Source organism: Ischnura elegans, chromosome 11 (genome assembly GCF_921293095.1).
Source record: "Ischnura elegans chromosome 11, ioIscEleg1.1, whole genome shotgun sequence".
NCBI lineage: Eukaryota > Metazoa > Arthropoda > Insecta > Odonata > Coenagrionidae > Ischnura > Ischnura elegans.
Window position 1 is genome coordinate 64,203,783 of NC_060256.1, and position 26,524 is coordinate 64,230,306.

Below are 26,524 nucleotides of genomic sequence, written 5' to 3' on the forward strand. Positions count from 1 at the left end.
TGATCACCTACAGTGAACCAGTAATATGTACCTCACTTAAAAGGGCTCTCTTCAATGGAAGTGGTTACTTTCTATGGTGCCATCATCATTGCCTTGAGAAATGAATGACTCATTTGAAGATCCAACAGCTCTCCAAATGTGGTCTATATTATTCGGAAATAAAGAATTCTGACCCTCCTGGCCTTCCCGTAAAAACAAAGTTTGGGTTGGACCATTGATTGGCAAAACAAGTCTGCTATACTATCTCAACAAACAGACTTCAAAGGAAGCATGAAAAATTTATGCAAGGTTATTATCAATTTAAGCAACTTTCTACATTGATAACACCACAATACCAACAGGAAAAGCATAAATATGGAAATGATGGCCAAGGTTGAGGATGATTAACCAAGATTATGATATTTGGTGGTTGAAAATTTTGAACAGGGAATTGAAGAATATGAGGAACAAGATGCAAGGGATCTTAAGGATGTGTACAAAGAATTATCAGAAGATGAATTCTTACCTCTATAGCAGTAAAAGATTAAGCAATATGAAGGGCGGTGATTCTGTAGTTAAATACATACATTCAAGAAGACAGATATGTCTCTATCTAAGACATATGCATGAATAAAAAAATAAAATGGCCAAAGAAAGTGGAGAAGAATTTATTTTCAATCATATTCAAAATTTGAATAAAATCAACAAGAAGTGCAACATACTATAACAGGCTAAAACATTAAAATACTAATAATATCAATTAAGCAGGGAAGTAATTAATCATAATCTAACATTGACTCTTAAACATCAAGATATATATGTATATCAGAATAGCTGGTACACCAAGCATAAAAACATATTATATTTCATTACTATAACACAATTGTAATCAACAATTAATAAAAAGAAGTGCCTATCACAATTTTATTGGTAACTTTCATGAAGTTTGCAGGTATTAGTTATGAACTGCATAGAGTGCTCAAAAAGTATGCCATTATATAAACATTAAGGAACAAAATTTGTATATTTCACCCACCATCAATGCGATTCAAGATGGGGCAGGTGTTTGTAGGATTGATCGAATTCTACCAAAACCATAGATTTGAGAATGTTGCTGCACTGACTGGATATTCAAATACAAATTATGCCACTTCTCTACACTAGTACCAGAGACTACCTAATACAACCCTCCAGTGGGTGCACCGTGGCAATTTCACTGCAAGTGTGCATTGCAATTCCATTGTTAACGTGAAAGTGTTTTCAGATAAAAAAAAAACTTGTTAAGGTGTTAGATTTTCATATTTTATCGTTTGAATCTGAAAGTAATCACCTTAATATATATCCAGATCTGGTTTATTTTGGTGTCTGATTTAAATTTCTATTGATGACTATGTCTCCAATTCCTAATGCCTCTAGGACACAATTTTTGATCCACTATTTTTTTTACTATGAATGCAATGGTTAGTGTGATTTTCAATGTCATCTGTCCTGGCATCAGCAATAAACAAGTGACATTCATCTCCTTCTTGTTTACCCATCAAACTCTCTTTGATGTCATGTGGCAACTCCAGAAATTTTTGTGGATGATTAATAGAGATATCAGAAATAATGCCTCTTAAATTGGAACGGTGAACACACATATTGAAAACAAATGCCAACAAACAGAGAACTAATAAGTTAAAATATTTGGCCTTGCACAAGGTGCAAACTGGAGGGTTTAATACAAGACATAACATTCTCAACTGGCTAGATTAAGTATGCAATTCATGTGCATGGAAGAATTAATTCAAAAATATATGTACCTATAAAGAAAGATTCAAAATGAGCTTGACCAGACTTTGGTATTAATTCTCTTTGAGAGAAATGGGTAGTCATAGCCAAGAATTGATGCCCATATTCAACACTGAAGAACATACTTAATTTATAGCACAGAGGAGTAACCAATTAATTCTTGTTTGTAGCAGGGAAATTATATTCTAAAAATGTCGCTTAAAAAAAGAGAATATTTTAGGAAAAATAGAAAAAAAATCAGGAGATGATACATATGGCAGATCAGGAGCAACTATCCCTTAGCTGGCAACGGGTTATATAAGTAAAAATAAATGTACTTCACAAACAATTTTATCACAGCTGATGATTAATAACATAAAAAAGTAATATGTATCAACTCTAGCACCAAACAAAAAAAAGTAGATTAAATTCCATCTCAGAAAATTTTTCTAAAAATATATTTTCATCATTTTTTTAAAAATATTAATCACATTGCTGCCAACACCTCACCTACAAAAGTAGGTACTTCTACATATTTTTTTTTCAAACAATACTTTTAGCTAAAAAGGTACTGTTTAATCCTAAACAATCATCTTAGAAAAATATTAAGACATTATCATTTCTAACAGAGGACATCACACTGTGAAAAGCATAGATATCTCAAGATGAAATCTAAACATATTCTTGCAAAAAGAATTCTATTCCCAACAATGAAACCCACTGTATTTCAAGTCTATTAAATAATTACATCTCATTCATGAGTCTCCTGCCTATTTCCAAGAATGATCCTTAAGTTTTCATGAGATTTTTGATTACACAATGACGATTGCAATCATGAAAATAAATTTCACATTGGTCATTGCCTTCCAAAAACATGTAGTTCCCAATATATGTATAATATTTCAGAACGGATATGAGACACTGAATAGCATTGCAAAAGTCTTCAACAAAAGGTTTGCCATAAGTCCAACTTTCTCTAATTTCCAAAAATAAGTCCTCTTACCCCCCTAACTTATTCTCACAACTTCAAGCAGAGAATAACTAAATCCAAAAATTTTCTAAAAAGCTAGAATCTAGAAAATTTCACTTCAAGATGCAAGATAGGAGAGTTAGTTAACATTTGTTAACTGACACAATCCTCAAAAAATCAGTTCCAAATTGTTAGTGAGATACAAAATTCTCATTCCTTCACCAAATAAATACCAGGTAGAAAAACGCTAATCAATTAATGATATTTTTGAAACTTCCCATGTTACAGACAAACGATAAAATATTACCTAAAATTCTACAGTTGATTCAAGAGAGATAGGGCGTAGATGACCATACAAATGTAGAGAGCTACTAATGTGAGCTTCACATGCTTCAGTTTCATTGCCATTAATGACAAGTAATTTGCAAGTCCAGGTGACAAAATAATACAAACATTTAGGCTGGATCTCCTCTACTAGTCAAATTACACTTAACTTCGGTGGTAGAACAAACACCGGCATCCATCATGAAAGAACACAAATGGTAATTTCCACACTTTTTAATTCCAAAACTCAACAATCGACCATGGCTTCAAAACATTGTGCCATTTTTATATGTTCGAAACATCAGAAATTTCAGTGAAGTAGGTGATTGGAAATATTAATAGTAATTCACTGATGTTCTTTAAAAATTGACCCACCCAACTATGAAATTCAGGAAAAGCACTCCAATCCCTTCAATATGACTAATGTGAATTCTCTCTAACAAATTTACCACCCCCTTGAGGTATTTTACAAGACGGCGAACATAAGTGATCTGGTGTAACATACTCTCCGTGCTTCCATTAATGAGAAGTTAACATAAAATTAGGAGAACTAATGTTTCCCTCATCACTACATACTTTCAGTAAGTATGTTTGTGGAACTTAGCCATTTCCAGCATTAGAAAATATATTTTAGCTGACCCATATGACAACAAAAATACAAACTCAGCTGCCAGACTATGAACCCAGGGATTCTTCTCAGGGATGAACCCAGGGAACCCAGAGGAAAATTCTACTATCAGAATAATTAACTGATACAAAAAATAGATAATCAACCATCATTATCTCCCAGAAACATGGTTCCGACCAATACATTGGTAAAAGCAAGCCTATTCACTTTTTGCGGATGCATGCTTTTTGTAATGCACACTTAACAATTATCCACTTCGGTGCAATTGTGCAAAAATGAGCTATAATCTCCACACTCACAGTGTGGGGTTTATTGTTCACTTTACTAAACAAATGAAACATCTTTGCCACAAAGGTAGTCAAACCATTTTGTGCAATTGTCTGATGTTACCGATGGTTCCTTCAAAAAAACTTTTCCAGTGCTTGTCCTTTCACCCTGCCACAATAATTGCTAATATCACACAGTACATAATATACCTCAATGTTTCCACAAACATTCTAATCCATTCTTTGAGATATAATTACATCCACACCTTGAGCAAGGTCATCAACAATGGCATCTGGTTTCACCAGCGGATGATTCTCATCTTTTTCAGCTATAAATTTACCTGTGCGAACTAAAACTCCTCTTATCCCAAATTCTTGAGCACCACCAACATCAGAAACTATATCATCCCCGATCATCAACACCTGAAAAGAGTAGAAAAGATGATCAAAATTGATCAAAGCAAAAAAAATGTCACAATTTCATTGGCTTTTCGTCATTCAACTAAGTAATACTTTTAGCATAGGATTGACAAGCAATCAAAATATTACAACGCAACTTCAATTTTTTAATCCTCACAGAGGCCAGTCAAATATCAATCTGTAATTTTCTAACACGACTATACTTGCAAGACCATTAAGTTTTCAGACTGTTTGAAAAGACAGTGAAGCCCCTATTTCCCTCCTCACTTTAAATCTTTCTCAACTGTGCAAAATCTTTTTAGATCCCAGCCAATACCTCAACTGAATAACATTCTTCATTTAAGATTTTCCTTGGCAATCAAACAGTTCCTATCCAGGCCAACAGATGGCTTGCCTATGCATGAAGAGACTGACAAGGGGAGACCACGAAACTTGCTCCTCCTTTTTCAATGCCGTATTTTTTATGGCCTTCGGAATGGTGAACACATCCTTGAACTAGTAGTGGTTCCGTTGAATGGGCCTTAGTTTGGCTGTAATTAATTAATTTTCTTGCAGCACTTTTCACAATCCGCGTATAGTTCCATAATGTCACACCCCTCATCACGGAGCCTCGAACCCTGGTCCCCTGAGTGGTACCCGTAAACGCTAACCACTACCCCACCTGACCCGCCTGCTGAAAAGGCCTGTTGTTGCAGCCACGGGGGATTCACTCGCACCCCTTTCGGAGTGAGGGATCATTGGTAGTGCCATTACTCAAGAGTCAGTAACCCTTTCTCATCCAGTCCCTTGCCTTTGGCGTGGGTGTCACATTTGGTTTTTTTCAATCAGTGTTAGTTGAAAGCCAGGAGCGTGAGGATGCAGTTTTGCCGTGCGCTTTGTCGGAAGTCGTGCACGAAATAAATCCACATTTGATTAAAGGTGTCCTTGCCTTTCATTTATCATAACCTGGGGCACACGTTCCTGCACGCACAACTTTTGGTCCATCAAGAGCCGGATTGCGCAGAAAAACACTTAAACTTGATGCAATTGAATTAACATACATTTGACTGTTCAAAGAATTTCATCCTCCTGGATTAAACATCAATAGATAATCATAAAGACGAAGCAGGAGCAATTTCCACAATTTTAAATTTATTGGTACCACCGGTTTCGCTTTACAGGTACCTGATGATGCTGTAAAGTGAAACTGGTATAAATTTAAAATTGTGGAAATTGCTCCTGCTTCGTCATTATGTCACGTTTCCACTCCATCTCGCCTGAAACCTCAGATTATAATAGATAATCACTTTAATTGCCTCAGTACACTCTCCCCCCCCGTCGACCCTACCTACCCTCCATCCCCCTCCCTCAGCTCTCCTTCATTCTTTTCTAACACTCTTGTTCCTATCTCTGAGGAAGATAGCAGTGCCACGATAAATTTAGTCATGTGAATTTTTTTATTGTATCTTTCATTGTCCTTTATATTGTGGCTTACCCAACCTGTGTTATATTAGCCTTAACCCTACGGAACTCGTGCTGACCCTGCTAGACTCACCTCATAAGTATTTTCTTATTACCATCTGACCATTTCCCAACAATGCACTCGGAATCCCTTTACCTTTTCCTAACTCTATTAGTAATGTTTTACATGCACAGCATATCCTGATTAATCTATCTCCACGTTGGAATAGTACATATATGCACTTTTGCTTCATATGCACGTGGCCCAAGCCCATCAGGCTCTACACGAGTGCTTGCGTTACTTTTTTGAAGTAATGGCATTTTATTTTATATCCCAACCTAAATAAAGTAAGAATAAAATAGTGTATCACATGTAGACGAAATGAAAGCATTTTCATGGAATGGATCATTTAAGTGAAGTCAAGTTAAGATCTTTTAAGTTCAGTTAAGCTAAGACCTTTTAAGTTAAGTATTGTTAATTTGATTTATAAAAAAAGAAGAAAAATTATCGACTCTCAATGTTGAAATATATACAGCCGTCAGGCTCAGCGTGAGTACTTGTGCTTCAAAAACAATTACATATACCTGAAACCCAACATTCATCCCTCATGGAAGTTACAAATAGCATGTGATTCATCCATGATCCAAGCACTGTTGTTGTTTAAATTCATGAATTGCCCATAGAATAGCACCATAAAAAATCTTATACAACATAAAAACATGATATATGCAAATACTCCTAGCTCTCCCAGCACATAAAATTAAATATATTTGTCATCAACAGGCATACCTCAGATTTGCTCAATGCCATATCACTTAAGGCAGTGGCAAAAAAGGTTTTCTCTGGCTTTCCAACCACTTCTGCATGAACTCCAGAGGCATACTCCAATGCAGCTGTGAAACCACCAACGTCCATGCAAAGTCCATCCACCTCTTTATAGTACCGCCTATCAAGAATGAAGTAATTAATAAATTAAAAAATATTGACTTGATTGATAAATAACATATAAAATTATACAGTAGATTCCGTTTAATGGGTCCACCGGTTACTTGGGGCAGCCACTTAATTGGGGCAGTTCTAGAAGAACAGAACTCAATAGAGGAGTATCCCAGAGTATTCTCCACTTAATTGGGACAGCATGCCGCTTTATTGGGCCATAAGTCAGCGACATAGACTCTATACTCGCGACGAAATTAAATTTTTTTTTCTCAGAATACTATTTTTTTATTTTCCTCCTTTGTTTTAATCTTAATTTCACAAATGTTCTTATTCTTGCCCTATTTTGAAAGCTCTTGTTGTTATACTATCCACAATAGGATAGAACTTTTCTTTAATTGGACTTAGTAAAAGACAGTCATTTAGCGTGGCCCGAGGCTGTGAAAAATATTTTTAGCTAAATTGTTATTATTCTTAAAAATGACAATAAATTAACAAAACTCACTGATTTATTAATAAAATTAATAGTTTAATAAACCTATGTTGCATTATAAACATTCTTTAATCTTCTTTCTATCACTTCAACGTTTGTTTATGCCCATATACAGGATATTTCGCCTAATTGGGGCAGCCGCTTAATTGGGGCAAAGTGCACAAGTCCTGATATGTCCCAATTAACCGGAATCTACTGTACTAAAATCATATCAGTGGTCCTTGAAATGCATATAAATTAGACTCCTGCTATATTATGCATTCCACTTACAATGGATGTGGCATACATTCTGAACTGATTTTTCGTATGCTTTTAAAATTTTAAAATGATGCTGATTCAATTTCTACTACCACAATGCCATGCACTACGTAATTGTACCCCTGGTTTGTTAATCAAACACAATTTTTTAAATAGCAACATTTAAGGTTCTCATATCCTTTAAACAGATTCCTAGTCCTGAAATAATTTCAACAAAGCATTTGATGGAATTCACTTTACGATTGGTCCTCCAGAACAGATAGATATCATTAAGCAATGGTAAACTGTGTGCAAATTAAATTGAGTACAAATCCAACTCAAACAAAATTAAAGCACTGTTTTTCCAGGTAATTAAGTGTAACCTTTAGTGCACATATGAGCCTTCTGAAATCCCAGCCAATCAAAGAAGAGGGGCTTTAAATGCATTGAAGGGGACAGATTATTTCTGCACTTTCATGAAGCTCACTTTGCTTTCCAGCCAAGACTTAGCACAGCATATTTCATTTTATTCGTGAACTAGTAGGCCACCCGGCATTACTCAGGAAAGATAGTACTCAAAGAAGTGGGAAATTAGGGACTCATGGCCACACAGCAGGATTTTTAGCCACGCTAAACAGCAAGCATCGGAAAAAATGATTTCGGTATAACAAGCAGGGGATCAGCTTATACCATGCTCAACAACATTGATCGCTATGGGTGTCCATACAAGAGTAAACTAAAAACATCTTGTGAACTCATACCCAACCAAAAACGTTTGCACCAAGGGTATTAACCCTTTCAAGACGGCGGAGTTTTCGTCTTAGCTTGACTGCTGTACCGAGCCCCAAGAGACTCTTCTTTCTCGTGGTACGGAGCATTTTTGGAGGGCATTCGTTAAGAAGGGTCTCGCTGAACCTTTTTCGACCCCTCCACGGTGGGACTCCGCATTATCTCGGACTCCGAGAGTAGTTGTGCTCCCTCCTTTCCCGGTTTACGACCATACCTGCAGCATTGGTTCGCGGTCAACTTATGTATTGCTTATATGTATTTAGCAAATGGATAATTGTTGCTTGCACGTAAATTACAGACATTGAATATAATTCCTCATTTTTATCTGAGCATTGTCAAATTTTAAACGAAGTTCTAAGGCCATTATCAAAGCATTTAACGCAGCAACAATTTCCATGTTGATGTTTATACATAACTCGAGATATAAGTTAATATTTGTCGTAGAATTTCGTTTAAAAATTGTAAACACTGCTCAAAAGACAAACAATTCAATTCTTAGTTTATATTTCTTGAGAAAAGAACAAATATTTATTTCGAAAATTGACTCTATAAACAATTGTATGACCGCTGTCCCTTAACGCTGAGAGGGGTTATAAAAGACGAAGGGCCCGGGTACCTGCTCCCGGATTCGGAGGGTTAATCCTAAACCCCGAAGCGTTGGGTCCCGAGACAAAGGCGACCTAAACCCACGACCGTCCTGAAAGGGGGAGAGCTAGAAAACGTTCATATACGGGTTTCGTTTTCTTGACCGGGAAAATCTCACACGTACATATACGCCCGTCGTCTCCCAGGTCAGGAAACGTCCACACGTATATATACCTGTACGGTAGGGAAAAGGTTAATATGTAAGTTAAGTATCCTTTGAGTTATATTTTCCCTTTAAACAAGTGAAGAGTGAAGTGTCCATAACCGGCAGGCTGTCCAACCACGGGAGTTGTATGATGTGATGTAACAATAGGTTATGAAAAAAACAACATGAAGGATGAGTCAGGCACAACCAAAAGCAGCACTATGGGATTCAAGAGAATTAGATACACCTACGTACAAACTTTGGTCACAATCAGTGCATCCGTATGGAAATGCACAGCGAACAGACAAACAGACATCCTCTTTTTTATTTATATATATGTAGATATGGAGTATTCTTGCCCTATCTATATAACTATTCTCTACTTGAAACAGCTTGCTAGCAAAAAGCTTCTTTGGAGGGATAAAAGGTGAAAAGGGGATTAACTAGAGATACAAAATAACTGCAACCACAAAAGAGTTTTGTTGCCTATTTTAATGCAGGGAAAATGCCTAACAGATAAATAAGAGGGATGGATGATTCATTTACGATGACTTCCCACACAATTCTTGGTAATTTTATTCCTGTGTCATGATATCTCTGAAATCCATTCCATTGCATTTACTTTTTGTTTAGAAGTGAAGGAGGGTAGGTAAGGGAGAACATCCAGTAAAGCCACAATGCCACACATCCCAAGCCATCAGTTCATTATACCAAGCAAACCATTTCAGCCTATCAAGAAGCATAAATAATACAGGTCATCTACTTTTTCTAAAGTATCAGACCAAAATATGGAAATAAAATGAGAAATTGGAGGAAACAATTTCTCAGACATTGTATAAGATTTATTATAGAGACTGTCCCAAGGGTCGTGTGTCATTTTTGACCTGTAATTTTAGTAACTTTGCATCAAACAATATTCATGAAAATTGGCATACTTATGGGGAAAGGTCCTACGTTTTGTTGAGTGTAAGCAAAATTTTACAATTTTGACCTTTTGACCTCAGAATGTGGGTCCAAACCAAAAATTTGAATTTGCCTTATGGGGTTTCAATGTTAAAAAAATGGAGATAGAAAAAAGTCTGAATTTCATTGACCAAGATGTCAATTCTTAAGTTTTCAGACATGAGAAACCCGAAAATAACACTTTTATTTACAAGAATTCAACCGTTGATCCTATAAGGTCACCGTCAAGGTCATAAGGGTGGCAAAAAGAATAGCATACCAACAAAGGTGTCGATCAATGGGTTTTATAGGGTGCCCAAGTCATTGGTATTGTCCAAATACCCGTATTATTCACTAATTGACCTCCGAGGGTCACAATAGGGGTCAAAGGTCATAGAGTTAAACGTAGGGCCATCATGACAACCAACGTGTCAAACCATAGGTTTTGAAGGGTGCCAAAGTCGGTTAGGCAGTTCATAGATGCGTAGTGTTAAATTTTTGACCTCCGAGGGTCTCAATGGGGGTCAAAGGTCATAGAGTTAAATGTCGGGCCATCATGATAACCAACGTGTCAAACCATAGGATTTTAAGGGTGCCAAAGTCGGTTAGGCAGTTCATAGATCCACAGTGTTGATTTTTTTACCACAGAGGGTCACAATGGGGGTCAAAGGTCATAGAGTTAAACGTCAGGCCATCATGACAGCCAAAGTGTTTAACTCTATGAACTTTGACCCCCATTGTGACCCTCGGAGGTCAAAAAATCAACAATACGGATCTATGAACTGCCTAACTGACTTTGGCACCCTTCAAAACCTATGGTTTGACACGTTGGTTGTCATGATGGTCCGACGTTTAACTCTATGACCTTTGACCCCTATTGTAACCCTCGGAGGTCAATTAGTGAATAATACGGGTATTTGGACAATACCAATGACTTGGGCACCCTATAAAACCCATTGATCGACACCTTTGTTGGTATGCTATTCTTTTTGCCACCCTTATGACCTTGACGGCGACCTTACAGGGTCAACGGTTGAATTTTCGTAAATAAAAGTGTTATTTTCGGGTTTCTCATGTCTGAAAACTTAAGAATTGACATCTTGGTCAATGAAATTCAGACTTTTTTCTATCTCCATTTTTTTAACATTGAAACCCCATAAGGCAAATTCAAATTTTTGGTTTGGACCCACATTCTGAGGTCAAAAGGTCAAAATTGTAAAATTTTGCTTACACTCAACAAAACTTAGGACCTTTCCCCATAAGTATGCCAATTTTCATGAACATTGCTCGATACAAAGTTACTAAAATTACAGGTCAAAAATGACACACAACCCTTGGGACAGTCTGTATACATTAAGTAATTCAATGTAAAATTACAGCAAATAGGTATTTAATTCTAAACCATAACATATACTTACCCACGCCCAAGAGAAAACAGGCTTGCTCTTTTCTGCTCCATCAACAGCCTAAAAGCGTCATTTAACTTTTCATATGTAAATACATCAGTAGCGTCACCCACCACCACACAATTTGGATTTGATTGATCGATGCCTTCAAACTGAGGTAATGCCTTCAACAAAAGCATACAATTCCATAATTAAGTTTCAATAAAACATATTGTTACCTCTCTATCACTAAAAATTTGATTGAAAAGAAATTAAATTTTGGAATAATGTTTGAATAACATAAAACATTTCACATAAGTTTTAATGATTAATGGAGCCTTGGATAAAACCAATCATTAATTCTTTGTGAAGGCTTCTGTGGGATGAAATAAATGAAGCACCATTGCTTTAGGGTTTTATTTCACATGCCTTCACTGACCTGAGGAAGCTGAAAGCAATACCATTGAAACTGTCTTCCAAAACAGACAAGTGGCATTAATCCTGATAGCAATGGTGATTCACCAATCATTTATTTTACTTCTCTCAACACAGCTGCATTAAGGTCTGAATGCAAGGCTAACAAATTATTAATTAGATATCATTCACACTTGAGGCTTCCCATTTGAAGCAACCATCATGACAATAGAAATTGAAGGATAAATTTAAAATAGTTAGTTGAATAACATGGTACACTCATTAAAAGAACTATTTAATCAAAATATTTACGAATAATTTTACACTCTTATGGGAAATATGGAAGCAAACTGATAAATAAGTCCACTTTCAAAATTAAATCCTCCATTGCCAACTTCAGTGCTCAATTTCAAGCAAAATTTTCAAATAATCACCAGTTTCCACATTTATATTAGTCACCAATTTTAAAGGTACAATAGAAAACTACCAAGCTTACTAGGAATAATTCAGTAATGTGAAGTGTCAGATAGATACAAAACCAACATTATTGTTCCCAAGGAAAAGAAACATTAATGAGCTACAGACCCTAACTGATTGATATTGTCTTAAAGCTTGATTGATAGGTTAAATATGTTTATCATTACTCATTATTTACCAAATTATGTATCATATCAAGCTAATGGCTCATAGAGAACATCACTAGAGATGCCCAAGGAAAGGACCTTACATCCCTTCCTTAATATAAATTTACGTAATCCACATGCCAATGGCTTCAAACAGGGAGAACCGGACCGCGATCTATCACACAACAGCAGGAAATGACAGGATTTCACTGGTTTGGATATAAGATACCACATTGCTCCCTTCCCAATATCACTCTTCTCCTTTAAACGACTTTAGGACCAGCTATGGCATAAACAAGTTAAACTTCACTCTCTTTGACTTATGCTGACAATTTGTCTACATGACTTCTACAGATTAGGTAGATATGCTATTTGAAGGAGGCGAGCGACAGTATAGGTCATTTGTGCAATGACCAAAGGGCGGTAGTGAAGGGTGGAGAGAAATCCGGCCTCAGAAATTAGCCTGCTTTAAATGAAAGGTGCCAAGGAGACCACAGCTTTACGTCTCATCCAACCGATGGAGAGTTACACTTGGAAAGTCCTCCACATAACATTCAAGAAGATTCAATTAGGGTTCGGGCAGTCTCTGAAAATTCCCTGCCACCACTGGGATTTGAACCCAAGCCCAGGGGGTGGGAAACCAACACCCTAGCCACCACAGGAACCCAATGCCCTTCTTCAGAAGAGACTGGATAAATTGCTTTCATCGGTTTATGCAAAGTGTAAATAGAGAAAAATAAAATAAGTTGCTGACTTGCATAAAAGATTGCCTACCTTATGCCAATATTTTCTTCGGCGGGCACTGAAAGCCAAATAAATTCATTTTTAATTCGCTATTAAGTATGATAGGCAATAATAATGTCCAGTTGTATTTTCCACACAATTTGAAATGTAATTGGAATTTGGAAATACAAAAGGAAATTTTGAGTAATATCCAAAAATCATATCTGTGCTAAACCTAAATATATACCCTATTAATGCCCAAACCTAATGGAATATACATGGCGAAGAAAAATTGAGTCATGAAATTTTAACCGTGGATAGCTGATTCCAGCAAGAACCAAAATTACTATATAATGATGTTTCGCATGGGCGTACCCAGCGGGGAGCAGTTAGTTACCTTGCCCAGTTGCCCCCTCACCCCCTGTTGAAGAAAAAGTACATTTAGTTCAAAACGAAAGTTTTGATCAAATTTTCTTTAAATCCCAGAAAAGTGATATTAGTATAAAACATGCAATTAAAATAAAAATATTATTTTTGAGCAAGTAATTTTAAAAACTAATAAAGTGCTCTTATAAAATTTTAAAAACTAATAAAGTTCTGTAATAATTTTCTTAAAATTTTGGTTCCCTTAACCTTTTCTGAGTTTCAACTTGAATTACCACGGCTTGCCCACCTCCAGGTTTGATTCTGAGTATACCCTTGATGTTAAGGTCGAAAACGAACCATTTTTAAACCAAAGAAACTTATAGTTCTTAAAGCTTAAAGCTAAGCAAGGGCGTACCCAGGATCAAAACTGGGGGGGGGGGGGGGGGGGGGGGGCAAGCCACGGTTGTTCAAGCTGTGGGTAAGATTTAAGTATGAAAAAGGTGAATCAAACCAACATTTGAAGGAAACTGTTACAGCTCTTTATTAGTTTTTAAAATTATTTGCTTGAAAAAAATATTATTTTCCTTAGAGACGTTTGCGATTTTTTTTCTTCTGGGGGGGGGGGAGACAGCTGCACCCTCCTGCCCCTCGCTAGGTACGACTTACAAAAAATATTGGGGGGGCCCAAACCGGGGATATTGCCCCCGGAAATTTTATAAGTAGTGAGTTTTAAGTTTTTTAATCATTTTAGAAGAGTCATATGATCAACATTAGAATCCTCATGACTCGAATCTCGATATCAGAACACTCCGGGGAAAATCGATAAGCCTGACACATTTTTTCCTCACACCCATAACGAATTTTTGAGGGGGCTGGGGCCCCTCAAGCCCCATGGAGTCGGCGCCACTGTACGCCAATGTAGCCAAGCGCTCAGATTCGGCGCGAGTTAGCGCTTTTGCGGATCGCGATCTCTGGCAGGCAAAGCATTCGAAGGAATCGAAGTCGTGACTTCTCCGGAACATCCGGCAACGGCAAAATCGCGGCCAATCGGAGCGTTTGGCTAAAAGTTTCTGTGGTTTAAAAATGGAGCGTTTTTGACCTAAACATAATTAGTAATTTTGGTTCCTACTCGCATCACAACACCAGGCATAAAGAAGACCTTGATACACCTTTCTATAGATTGTCAAAGTCCAAAAACAGTTTTAAAAACATGGCTATTAAGGCATTCAACATACTGCCAAGAGAGGTGAAACTAAAAGACACTAATAATTTAAAAAAAACGATCCAGAAATGGTTGCGTAGGAAACCCCTATATTCTTTTGAAGAATACATGTCTGGGGACTTCACAGGTCTTTGTGACTAATGGGCCAATTATTATTTTAATATGTGATCTTTTTGTTTTTCATGTAGTGATCCTTTTCATTGTTTGTAAGTGTATATTGTATATATATGTATTATTTTTGACAATGTCTATTGTGATTTGTATCATTTAACGACTAATAAATTGATTGATTGATTGATTGATCATATACCCAGGGTTAAAATTTCGAGACACAATTTTTCTCCACCTTGTATACGCCCTAAGACCAACCATTATATTCCGTAATCTTAACCTCATAACCGTAATCATAACCTCTCGAAAACCTAACATAGTATTCGTCTCAAAACAAGAGAAAGATATCACTTATAAACTAACCTTAGGGGTGGAATCATTGTCCGACTTTTTAGTTGTGATGCGAGAATATTTAAACCCCGTCCACTTCAATTTATATTATGAATATCGTGCTCCTATCCTACTTATTTTTCCGAGGTTCTTTCTAAATGAAATGATATTTTGTAGTTTCTAATCAACGTAGAACAGTGAAATAAAAAGTGTTTACTATTTCATAATGTTCACGAACTCTTGCCGTAAGAACATCGAGAACACAGCTATCGCTACTCGTATAAAATCAATTTATTCCTTCCAATGCATCATAGTTCTTTAGGTACATTATGGATGTTTTAAAAATTTCAAAATATTTATATTTCTCCCCTAAATAGAGCTAAAATTATGAAAATCTGACAACGAGCTACACTACCTCGCGACTTGGCATCGGATGTTCATGACGAGTAAGAGTCGACTCGACGATCGTCATTTTGGCGCTAGGGAATATACGAAAGAAAATAGTAACAACAAATTCAAGACGCGCCAATGACAATAGTTAGAAATATTTTCATGCCCCACCCGCCGCGGAAAGCAAGAGATTTCGCTAATTTTACTCAGATCAATAAAAATAGATTTAACCTTCCAAAACGAAGGAAAGATGCTTTCAGAAAATTCCCCGAAATCTTTCGCGTACAGAAGCTCTCCCGAGATCCTCCCTCCGGCGTTTTTTTTCACGAAGAGAAGGTAGTCCCACGAAGGAATGCAAGGTCAACAACAACCGCGTCATTAACACAACGAAAATAACATGTCGTAAACAACTAATTTGTAGACCAAATCAGGAGAGCGATTTTTTCCCTGAGTCCGCAGTGTTCAGCAAGGGAGTACCTACAAATATTTTCCATTGGAGTAGGAGGACATACCCATTACGTCCAATTGAAATCTTACCACAAGTATAATAAATGCATACTAATTGTAAGTACCCATCCCCACCAAAAATGCTCATTAACAGTGAAAAAGTAGAACAACGCAACGGCGGATCCAGCATAGGGACAAGGCGGGGGGCAAGGTGGAGGTCCTAGAGTAACCTCCCAACAGTAGCGGTGGTCCTAGCAAAATTACCATTTTATCTAGTGTAAATTGGATACCAGAGGGGAGAAGGGGCTATAGTTACTCCCTCAGTCCCTCTCTGGATCCGACACTGGAACAGTGTATCTATGTTCACCTATTCTCCTAGACGTTCACATCTAGCGTCAACGACAAAATTATCTCGCGATGTCGAAATAAATGGTTCGCAACATTAACAACAACTGATGACTAACTATGAAAAACATTTTCATAATTTCCGTGACACGATAACACCAGCGCACTAGAATGGACGGTAGAGTAGGCACAGTTACGCTGAGCGCGCAATGCTCGACTCACAATCAGATATTCGTTACGACGCGAACGAGGTCGTAACATTGCGTCATTTAGTCTCATTGAAGTAGCATGAAGGCCCAGCAGTGATTCTGTTCACGGCTCGATTGACATCGTCATACAAGGGACAACCCTTCGGTACATCACATTTTCTAGTTGCTTAAATCACATCAAGGGACGAATGATTTGTAAATGAAGTGAAGCTCCCTTCGCTAGTAATGTTGACGAGTTATCTTGTCGCAGCAAAAATATTATTAAATACCCTTCGCCTTGAATTATAGGAACAAGGTTCTATAATCCCTCGATTCAGCAAACTAGAACGAAAACACATTCGCGCGAACGACTGCAGAATAAGGTCAAATGCGGACAACAGGAAATGCGAAGATAGCGGATGATTGCAACTTCCTTGTGGGAATTTGGGATGAGAAGGAAGCCAGTAGCGGTAGCGCATCCATCGTCATGGATCACTCACCACACTGAGCACCCTCTGGGGCATATTTTGACGGAACATACGGGAAATAGATACGGCGATAGCCACTATCCGACGCGTGAACGCAGAAGGTCCACCCAAAAATTTATCCACCGTTAACATCCCAGCGCGAACCTGCAGTGTTGTGTTCTACACGGAAAACCTCAGTTGGAAAAATGCGCACCGCAAGCACACTGGAAACACTTGCCTTGTCTAGAAAGGCAATGCGTATTCTGACAGCGGTTTTCGTTCTCTGGCAGCTCACCCATGTACACGCAGGTAATTATCACATGTGTAGAGCATGAAAACTGATAAATATAAATAATAGCAAAAAAGTAAAAATTTGCTATTAATTTAGAAACGCTAGATTAAGGATATACTTAATGGCCGTTTCCAATAAAGGACGTAGTGTGAACGGGGCAAGGATGCCCCGTTCACACTACGTCCTTTTTACGCCGGTTAGCCCCGACCATGGTTACAAAACGAGGTGTGAACGCAAGTTCCCGTTAACCGTGGTTGGGATTCTGACCACCGTTTTCCGACCATGGTTGGCGGTAGTTCATGCGTGTGTGAACGCAAGTTGGTTAAAAGCTGGGAAGCTGGTTAGAAAAAGAAGAAGGCGAAGCAGCAACGAAGTGGGATAGGAGGAAAGAAAACAGAAAATAAAGCATTCGAAGAGGAGACGGCCGTTATTGTTGAATTATATTCGTCAGAATTAATTCTAAGGAAAGTGTAATTGATTCATTCCGTAATTTGTTGTATATTATGAGATTTTAAACCTGATTTAAGTTATGCGATATACTATATAGTTCGTAGTGAATTAGCTATTAGCTCGTATTGTATTGTTACGGACAGATTGAATAATCTATATTAATATTTTGCTAGAATTAAGTAAAATGTGCGAAACTGCCATAATAAAAATCCGAAGGTCACAATGATTTTAATGTTTTGGTAAGAGTTCTTTGTCCCAGTTTGAAAAAGATCACTTATGTTCATCCTTGAACAAAAGTTCTTCCCATATCAATATAAAGTATCAGGCTAACGGCTAGTCAGATGTAACGATAGAAAATAAATTTAGAAACGTCGGGTGATACCACATATCGCAAGAAATACCACGTTCTCTCTCTTATTTCATAAGTTAAATTTAAACAATCGTCACATTTCTACAAGTTATTCGTCCACATTTGTAGAAGAGGTAAAAGAGTTTTAATTTACGGTATAGCATCAGATTGGATCATGTCCTTTGTCAAAATCAGAAAACAATAATAGCTATGAATGTAATGCATCGAAAAGTGTATCTCCATCCCAAATCACAAGTGTCTCAAATTGAGGCTTAAGTCTCAAGATTAGGTCCTCGATTTTCTTCACCTACATCAATGATTTGTCAACAATTCCGAATCAAGGGCAAGTAGTAGTATATGTTGTTGATATCAACCTAATTATCACTAATATTCGCTTTTATTCGTATTAAATAGAGCAGTAGAAGAATGCAAGCCACACTATGGATGAAATGATTAGTTGGACGAACACATTTGAATTACCTTCTGCGTAGCAAGGAACAATGATTGTCGACGCTGGAATGCAATTTTTAATTCATAAGCAGCTCATAATATGCACATATGTTTAAATCATTGCAATTAACACAAGAACTTTTCCCTGCCCATTCTCTATTTCCTTCCAACAAGTTATTCGCTCTTGTCAATTCATTTTTCACTTGGAATTACTTTACCACTCATCAGATGTCGCCAGGGTCTAACCATGGTGATGCCCCGTTCACATTACGATCGTCCGAGCCGTCGTCCTAACGATAGTTGAGATAACTAGCCGTGTGAATGCAAGTTCTGACTATAGTTGACGTAGTTCCGAACGTTGCCACTTTACTATGGTTAGGCGCTGGGAGACCGGAAACGGAAGCGACAAGAGAAGGACGAAAAGCTCGTTAAGCTCAATTATTTTCATGGATTTGTCCTAGGATGGAAGAATATGAGCGGAAGAAAAATTATTCGGTAAATACAAGTTGAAAACAGTAACATCTTGTCAATGCAAACCTCAACAGCTTTGCTAATCATCAATTTCCCGTTCACTTTAGATGTCAGCACTAGAGAGCAGCACAGGTTTCAACCATCGTAATGTGAATGCACGATAGTTCCGACGACGGCTCGGACGATCGTAATGTGAACGAGGCATAAGTGTGAACGCGCGTTGGTTCTGACGTCATCTTACGCTGGTTAATTAAGAAAGATGGTAATGTGAACGGGGCATAATTAAAGGACTCTTTCATAATTCCTATTAAGCACTACCCTGTCTTGCAATTTCAAAGTTTTGCTATGATTTTTGGTATGCATTCCATTGGTACATTTTTTTCAGCGGTTCGTGTGTTCCAAACTACATATATACATGTCTCTTACACATTTTTTAACATTTCCTCCAATACTTCCATCACAAAAACCATGGATCATTAATTAAGACTATGGAAATGTCAAAATGTAGCGAATAGAACATGAAGATGATGGTTCATTCACAAATTTTTCCGTTATACACGGCAAATGTTTTCATTCGCTTGATCATACACCGTGTACAGCGGCTTTTAAATAGGGTTTCTGAAAAGAATCTACACAGGATATTTCATTTTTAATATTAAATTAACTTATCTCAACAATATTAAAATAAAATAACCATCCAACTTCATTTTTAAACCTAAAATCAACTGCAAGCATCTATTCAAACTATATTTCATTCACATACAAAGAGACTGTTTTCCTCATTTTCTTGATATTTTGTAGTTATAAATCTAAGTTTCTTATATGCATAAGCAATTGGGAGGGAAATATAGAAGGATAATTTCTTGTTTAACTTAACAATGCCTATCAATGAACGGCAAGTAATGGATGAAAAATGGTCTCAGCTTTAATGCATGTCACAAGTATCACTACAACCATTTCTCTTCACATTAATATATTGGCAGTATGTAAAAGGTATAATAATAACAATAACCTTAATAGCAACAATAACCTTATTTCTTTTTCCAGCACAAGGTAAGGACTGCATTGTACCTTTGGGGGCTCATCCAAACCGCTATTTACCAGTTATTGCTTCACAAACCAGAGGTATCTTACGTCCTGCTGGCAACAGGTCAATATTAATCAAGAAGAGAGAAAGAGTCCACGTCGCCTGTGCAGGAAAAAACAATAATTTTGTGGGACAAAATGTAGCAATTATGAATTTGACCTGTAAAGATACAGGTCGGCTGGAATCATCCAATTCAAACCGATTCACACTAAACTGCACAAAAGATATTGATGAGACTATCAATGAAACTGATACTACTTGCGGCTCAAATTCAAAAACAATTTTTATAGGATGGAGCACAGCAAATGGAAGATTTTTTCGACAGATTGAAGTGTGTTTCAATTATAATACTTTGGCTACAGACTATACTCATCACATCATTCACGGAGATTCAGTGCCCTTTAGAGATAGAGATGTTAGTTGGCAAGGTCGAGCTAGTTTCAAGCAAGACAAATTCTTCTCGGGAATGTCACCTTCGATTGCAACTTCATACTCTAAGGAAAAACAAAAGGAAACACTAACACTATCGCTGGGAAGCAGAGAAAGGGCTGAACACTACATTGGTGGCTGGGGACCGAGCAGTTACCTAGCAAAAGGTCACTTATCACCTGATGCAGACTTCGCACTTCAATCACAGCAAGATGCAACTTACCACTTCATCAATGTGGCACCACAATGGCAAGAGTTTAACAATGGAAATTGGAAGGTCAGTATCTAAATATTAGTTATAAACTTGACTGGATTCAAATAAAGAATCACAGGAGTACATATATATTTACATTCAAGAAAACTTCTCTACAGTATCACAACAGTATTTCCCTAATAATAATGTCCATTTGAATCCTATATGTAGTACATATCCCATTAGTCTATGTAATTGGCTGAAATTAATCTATAAGAATACATTCTAAATAAGAAAAGAATAATGGCTCCTTATAAATCATTAAAGGGCAGTTTGGATGTATGCACAGTTCTGCTGATTAAAAATACAACTCCCTAGAGCAGGGGTTCCCAAACTTTTTTGTACCATGCCCCCCCCCCCCCGCTACACATATCAGCTTTCCATTTTGCAATACCCTATTTCCACGGTGCCGTACATACCAACTCCTACTCGTACAAGTATGTGCCTACTTGATACGGTGAGTAGGTAGATTTTTTTGTTCACTGTTGAATGCGGTAATGCAGAATGGAAAGATTCAATAATTGTACGTATGATGAAAATTAAAACAAGTATTACATGAAAAACGAATATAATTACCTGTAACCTTCTTTGATAAAGTTTACAACTTTATTGAAACTTTACAAAAACAATTATGAAAACTTAGAAAGACTTTATTTCAAAGATCTGAGGAAATTATTTTTGTATTTTTTTTATTTATTTCATTTGGGTGTCACGCCCCCCCTGGAATTTCTCCACGCCCCCCAGGGGGGCGTGCCCCCCAGTTTGGGAACCCCTGCCCTAGAGCAAGCGTAAGAATATTGAACACCAAATTTTAAAATGCAGTCTCTCAGTGCTTTGAAAACCATGACCCTGAGAAATAGTAGTAGTTAAAAATGGAAAACACTTCAATGGAGGAAAGACAATTTCAAGAAGTAGGTTTTATATTCAAGGGTGAATGGTATATCTATTCCATTTCATTTGCACTCTTTGACCACTGTGGCATGTAGCATTGTGCTTTTAACCATCGTAGAGGTTTAGGAATGTGCTGCCATTAGTTTCCAAGCATAAATTATCCCAAGGGCAAGATTTAATGCACAAAATCTTTAAACGGTCAAATTAAGCAGTGCTTCATCTACTTATGTAAATGACACTGTAGCAGAACCAAGTACAATCACCCTACTAAGAGGAGACATGCTTCGAACAAAAAAAATTGTCTTTTCCTTTAAAATTGTTCATTATCCAGAGAGGGCAAAAAATATGATGCACATTTTGAGGTTGAGTGCTGTTTTAATAAAAATAATTCAACATGACTCAATAAATATCGAAGGATAATTTCTTTTTTAACTTAACAATGTAATCCTATCAATGAACGGCAAGTAATGGATGAAAAATGGTTTCAGCTTTAATGCATGTCACAAGTATCACTACAACCATTTCTCTTCACATTAATATATTGGCAATATGTAAAAGGTATAATAATATAAAAGATATAATAATATTTTAAAATATGAAAATCGATGTTTACAAGTGTATTTTCCTGCATAAATTAATAATAGTTCACCACTTTTATAATACCTAAATATCATAATTATCAACAAAAAACCTAAAAGAGAGAACATCCTATTCATAGAAAGAAAGGAAAGATATTATTTAGCAACTCAAATTTCTCAAGCCTGAGAAGACTTATTGTTAGTAGTTCTCAAGCCTTTCCAACATGCCTTTAAGCATTTTCATTGAATTGAAAATTATTTTTTAGAGTAATTTGATTTCAGTTCAAGGCTTTTCAAGATCCCTTCATTTTGATTTGAAATGAAAATCTCAGATTTACACAGCTCAGAGCTTTGTATATCTCATGATAAAGAAATTCAGCAAAAACTATTTATGAAAATTATCACAGTAAGGTGTGTGTAAAAGCTATCTCTACCTGCTTAGAGTTAACCAATTTTCAGCTGCCTCAAAACATTCTAAGATTTCATGAATTTTTCACATCTAAAACTAAAATAATTATATTCTCGGATAACTATACCATTTTTCTGAACTGAAGGCGGCTGACCTTGAGCGAGTTCGCAACCCACCCACTCTTTTAGCCAATCACAGAAGAGCGACAGGAGAAAGTGTGGAAGAGCCCGCAGTCTCTCTCCGAACTCCTAGCAGTGCACATGGCTCTCCAGCTGGCAGTGTTGCCAAGCCGAATCTTTGGAGATCGCTTTGGCGCTCGTTCTGCCGCCCGCGAAAGTACCGTTACTCCCAAGGCTGGCAACGCCGGTCTGCCGGATGGAGGGGATCGTAGGGGAAAAGGGAAGGGGATGGAGGGGAACGGAGAGGTGGAAGGGGCAGCGCTTCTGATTGGCTACTTGCTATTTTCCACCCAGCCGCCTTCAGTTCAGAAAAATGGTATAATGGCAATATAATTTTTTTACTGGGGGGATGGTAAAGATTTTCTTTGGAGATGGCTGTGATGATGGTTCCCACCCAAAATGAAATATAAAATTCACGGTTTTTTCCAGGTTTTCACGGTCTAGATTTCGTCAAATTCACGGTCTATAGGAAAACCATTTTAGGCAGAAATACTGATCGCATAACGATCATCGGCCGCAGGTTAACTAAAAATTTAACAAACGCGACAGACGCCGTGAATGGGAACGCAGCAATGAAAGTGCTATCTCTCTTTACGTCACTGGCAAAATTCAGATCTACCGATTTGATCGATAGATTTTTCTTCCTCATAGGAAAATCTACTAAAATTGGTAGCATATTAATTGCGTAAGCTTGGTTTCGCTGATGGTAGGACCTGCCCGCCTTGTGACGGTGCAGGATTCCTCGTCCCCTCCCTTCCTTCCCCGTCCTTCCCCTGGAGGCGTCGTTGGGCTCTCAACGTGGCGGCGCCTCCTTTCCTTGTTCCTTCCCATCCTTCCCCTTCTGGTGGCAGAGGAAAAAAGCTGATCGCTTATAGTCCCTGCTCCAGGAGTGTATCCCGCGAGCCCGTCCTAAGGGTTTCGTTCCCACTGGCAAAATTCAGCTCCGGCAAGTCTGTGAGCGCCGAGCGGGAAAATGGAGGGACCAGGGTGCCAGGGAAATTAAGAAGTGTCTGAATTTTCGCCAGGGTTAATGAACACTTTGGTTACCAGTCTTCTGGCTTTGGTACAGGCTTAAGGTCAATGTGTCGTCATGGCACACGGGCCAATAATAGGGTGGTTTCCTATTATTTTTTTATTGCCTTAATCGAAAGATTATTACTCCTGGAGTACGTATTTCGCGCTTTTAGATTTTTAAATGACAACATCTATTTTTCGCGATTAAATGAAAAGTGAAAATTTTCAAGCGCGCGAAAACGCGACGCTCAAGTATGAATGCCGGGAAATATCTCCGTACGTCGTATTTCTGGTTCCCCCTCCCGCCCGGTGAGGTGACCTTGAGGCGAGGCTTAGCGCTGATACGTCGCAGGCTGCCAGCGGGTAGCTGAGTACCTTGCTGAATGGTAGCGCTTGGCTTAAAAAAGGTTTATTAATACCTTATCAAACGAAGAAAACTTTCCGACCTTAGCCAGTTTTAATAGGTGATTATTAAGACATGTTTCCCTGAGCTCTGTGCCTCATGCATGCATTGGTAACCTCAGACGATGTATAACTCCTATCCTCTCGTGTAGAAACTAGGTCCCTGTGACGTCACGTGGAGTGGAATCGCATGGGCGCCAATCTGGCCTTTTTCAAATGAGGATAAAATTTGACCCTTGCCATTCGTCTAAACCGGTATTTCAAAAACCAAATAATTTGTGTATTATGAATACACTAATGGTGGGTAACGAATCGCAATCAATGCCTTTCGTTTTCTTTGATGAAGGAAACTACCCTATTGCGCTTAGAATATACGTGTGCAGATAAATGCGTGGACAGTGTCTACGCATGACTGGCTTTGAAACATGATCGATACATCAATTTTTCTTTTGCTTTTTCAATCGAAGTTCTAAAATCAAGTTTGAAAGATTTTTAAGGCCATATGACGAAATTCACTTTGGCTTTTTCCAGGTTTTTTCACGGTAGACTAAATTCACGGCTTATTCACAGTTTTAAGGTTTTCACGGTTGAGTGGGAACCCTGGTGATAGGATTCCTTTCAAGTGATAACCCAAATAATTCAAGCATAGCACACGCCTTTTGTTGAAATAGATTTATAGAGATCTCAAGTCTCTACTTTGCCCAATCAAAATATACAATAGAACAAAAAATTGGAAATAATTTTGAATAGCCAGTAAGTAATTATACTCATATAGTGAGATATGATGTGGAGGTTAAGCAGACAAAGTGATAAAAAAATTAATGCAATCACTGAAAACCATACAGAATGTTCTGTAACATTTAATCAAATATAGTGATACAATAAAATGCCATGACACCTTAAGTGTTGTTGATGATTGTTGCTTCTTCCTTTGCAGGTATTAGAGAATGCTAGCCGCATTAAGGCAACAACACCAACTCCACATGATCTCCATATATTCACTGGGACATATGGAATTGTAATGCTCCAGGACACCAATGGGAATGATGTACCCTTTTATCTTGCTCAAGGGAATAAACGTCAAGTTCCTGTGCCTAAATACATTTGGAAAATTGTTGCGGACTATCGTAAAAATGAAAGTGTAGCCTTTGTTCTGTTAAATCAACCTGCAACTAATCCAACATATTCTGAGCCTCCCGTTTGCAATGATGTTTGCAACAGAATCCATTGGGTTTCTTGGAAAGCAAGAAATGATCCCCATAAAGGTGTCATGTATTGCTGCTCTGTATCTGAACTAAGGCAGAGGTTTAGAAATATACCAAGGGAAGTACCAGGGACAAAATTACTTGAAAGATGAAAGCCGAAAGTGACATTTACTTTGGATGAAAAGTATCATAAAATCTTTCCATGAGCATTAACGTTTGAGAAAACACCAAAAAAGAGTATGCATATTTGTTTTCATGCGCATACATTTTTACATAAACTTTATGTAAACATCAATAAAAATTAATAATTAGAAATTTGTGCCATCTTTAATTTTTACTGAACAATTTCTATGTACCCATAAGTGATTCCCATGGCGTAATCAATTCTTCAGATAATAAAATTTCCAGAGGAAAATTATACTGAGTAAGGCTTCATTATTTTTTAGAACAGTATCATTAAGAGTCTGACAAAAATTCTGCATTACGTACTATTAATGTAGGTGACTTTCCCTCGATTATGATAAGATGCCATTCTGCACACAGAAAAAGGTGAAGATACGATCAATTTTTCTCTAATACGTGAAGTTCCATGAAAGTATTAAATAAAAGTTTTGAAAATAGAGGAGTAATCTGTAACACCGCATGTTTTACCCCACAAATACGTGTGCCTGTTGCAAAAGTTAACTCTCATTTCATCCAACGAAAAAGTACAAAATGTGTTTAAATTTAAGCGATGACTTCAGTCATTACATTAAAGATTCCCTGAACAATGTGGAGATAAAATATAATTTGCCTAAACAAATATGTATTACGTTCTGAAAGCATGAATTTTACTCACCCTGGGATGGACCAGTAACATTGGTCTCAGTTTCCTCTCCTTCAATAATTTCACCATCACGGGAGCCGGAGAAAATATTTCGTTTTCGGTCAGTTGAAATCCAATCCTTATAAGCTTCTCGCAGAGCATTCGACAAGTGAGTTGAGTTTCATTAGTGACAAATCTCACTACTACTCCAGCATCTCTTAGTCTGAAATAGTTTTGAAATGATAGCGGAGTAAAGCCTATTTC

General features: G+C 37.4%; 2 protein-coding genes across 3 annotated transcripts in view; one reads left to right on the forward strand and one right to left on the reverse strand.

Moving 5' to 3' along the window:
• Nucleotides 1-631: 631 nt before the first annotated feature.
• The window catches only part of LOC124168093 (phospholysine phosphohistidine inorganic pyrophosphate phosphatase-like), a 41,877-nt gene continuing 15,984 nt past the window's right edge, over nt 632-26,524 (reverse strand). For both annotated transcript variants that reach the window (XM_046546207.1, XM_046546206.1), the window contains exons 2-5: nt 26,294-26,483; nt 11,404-11,555; nt 6,588-6,744; nt 632-4,360 (exon numbers count right to left, since the gene is read on the reverse strand). In XM_046546207.1, the coding sequence (XP_046402163.1) occupies nt 4,169-4,360; nt 6,588-6,744; nt 11,404-11,555; nt 26,294-26,422 (630 nt within the window). In that variant the 5' untranslated portion in view covers nt 26,423-26,483 and the 3' untranslated portion in view covers nt 632-4,168. The remainder of the gene's footprint in view (nt 4,361-6,587; nt 6,745-11,403; nt 11,556-26,293; nt 26,484-26,524) is intronic.
• LOC124168092 lies at nt 16,703-25,770 on the forward strand. The gene is made up of 3 exons (XM_046546205.1): nt 16,703-17,305; nt 20,056-20,801; nt 25,188-25,770. The coding sequence occupies exons 1-3, from the start codon at nt 17,203-17,205 to the stop codon at nt 25,605-25,607; spliced, it is 1,269 nt and encodes a 422-aa protein (XP_046402161.1). The 5' UTR covers nt 16,703-17,202; the 3' UTR covers nt 25,608-25,770.

Excerpts from the sequence above, each read along its gene's own strand:
- LOC124168092 (XM_046546205.1), top strand. The coding sequence starts at position 17,203 with ATGCGCACCGCAAGCACACTGGAAACACTTGCCTTGTCTAGAAAGGCA. Across the intron at positions 17,306-20,055 it reads GCTCACCCATGTACACGCAG|CACAAGGTAAGGACTGCATT; the intron begins GTAATTATCACA and ends TTCTTTTTCCAG. Across the intron at positions 20,802-25,187 it reads TTAACAATGGAAATTGGAAG|GTATTAGAGAATGCTAGCCG; the intron begins GTCAGTATCTAA and ends CTTCCTTTGCAG.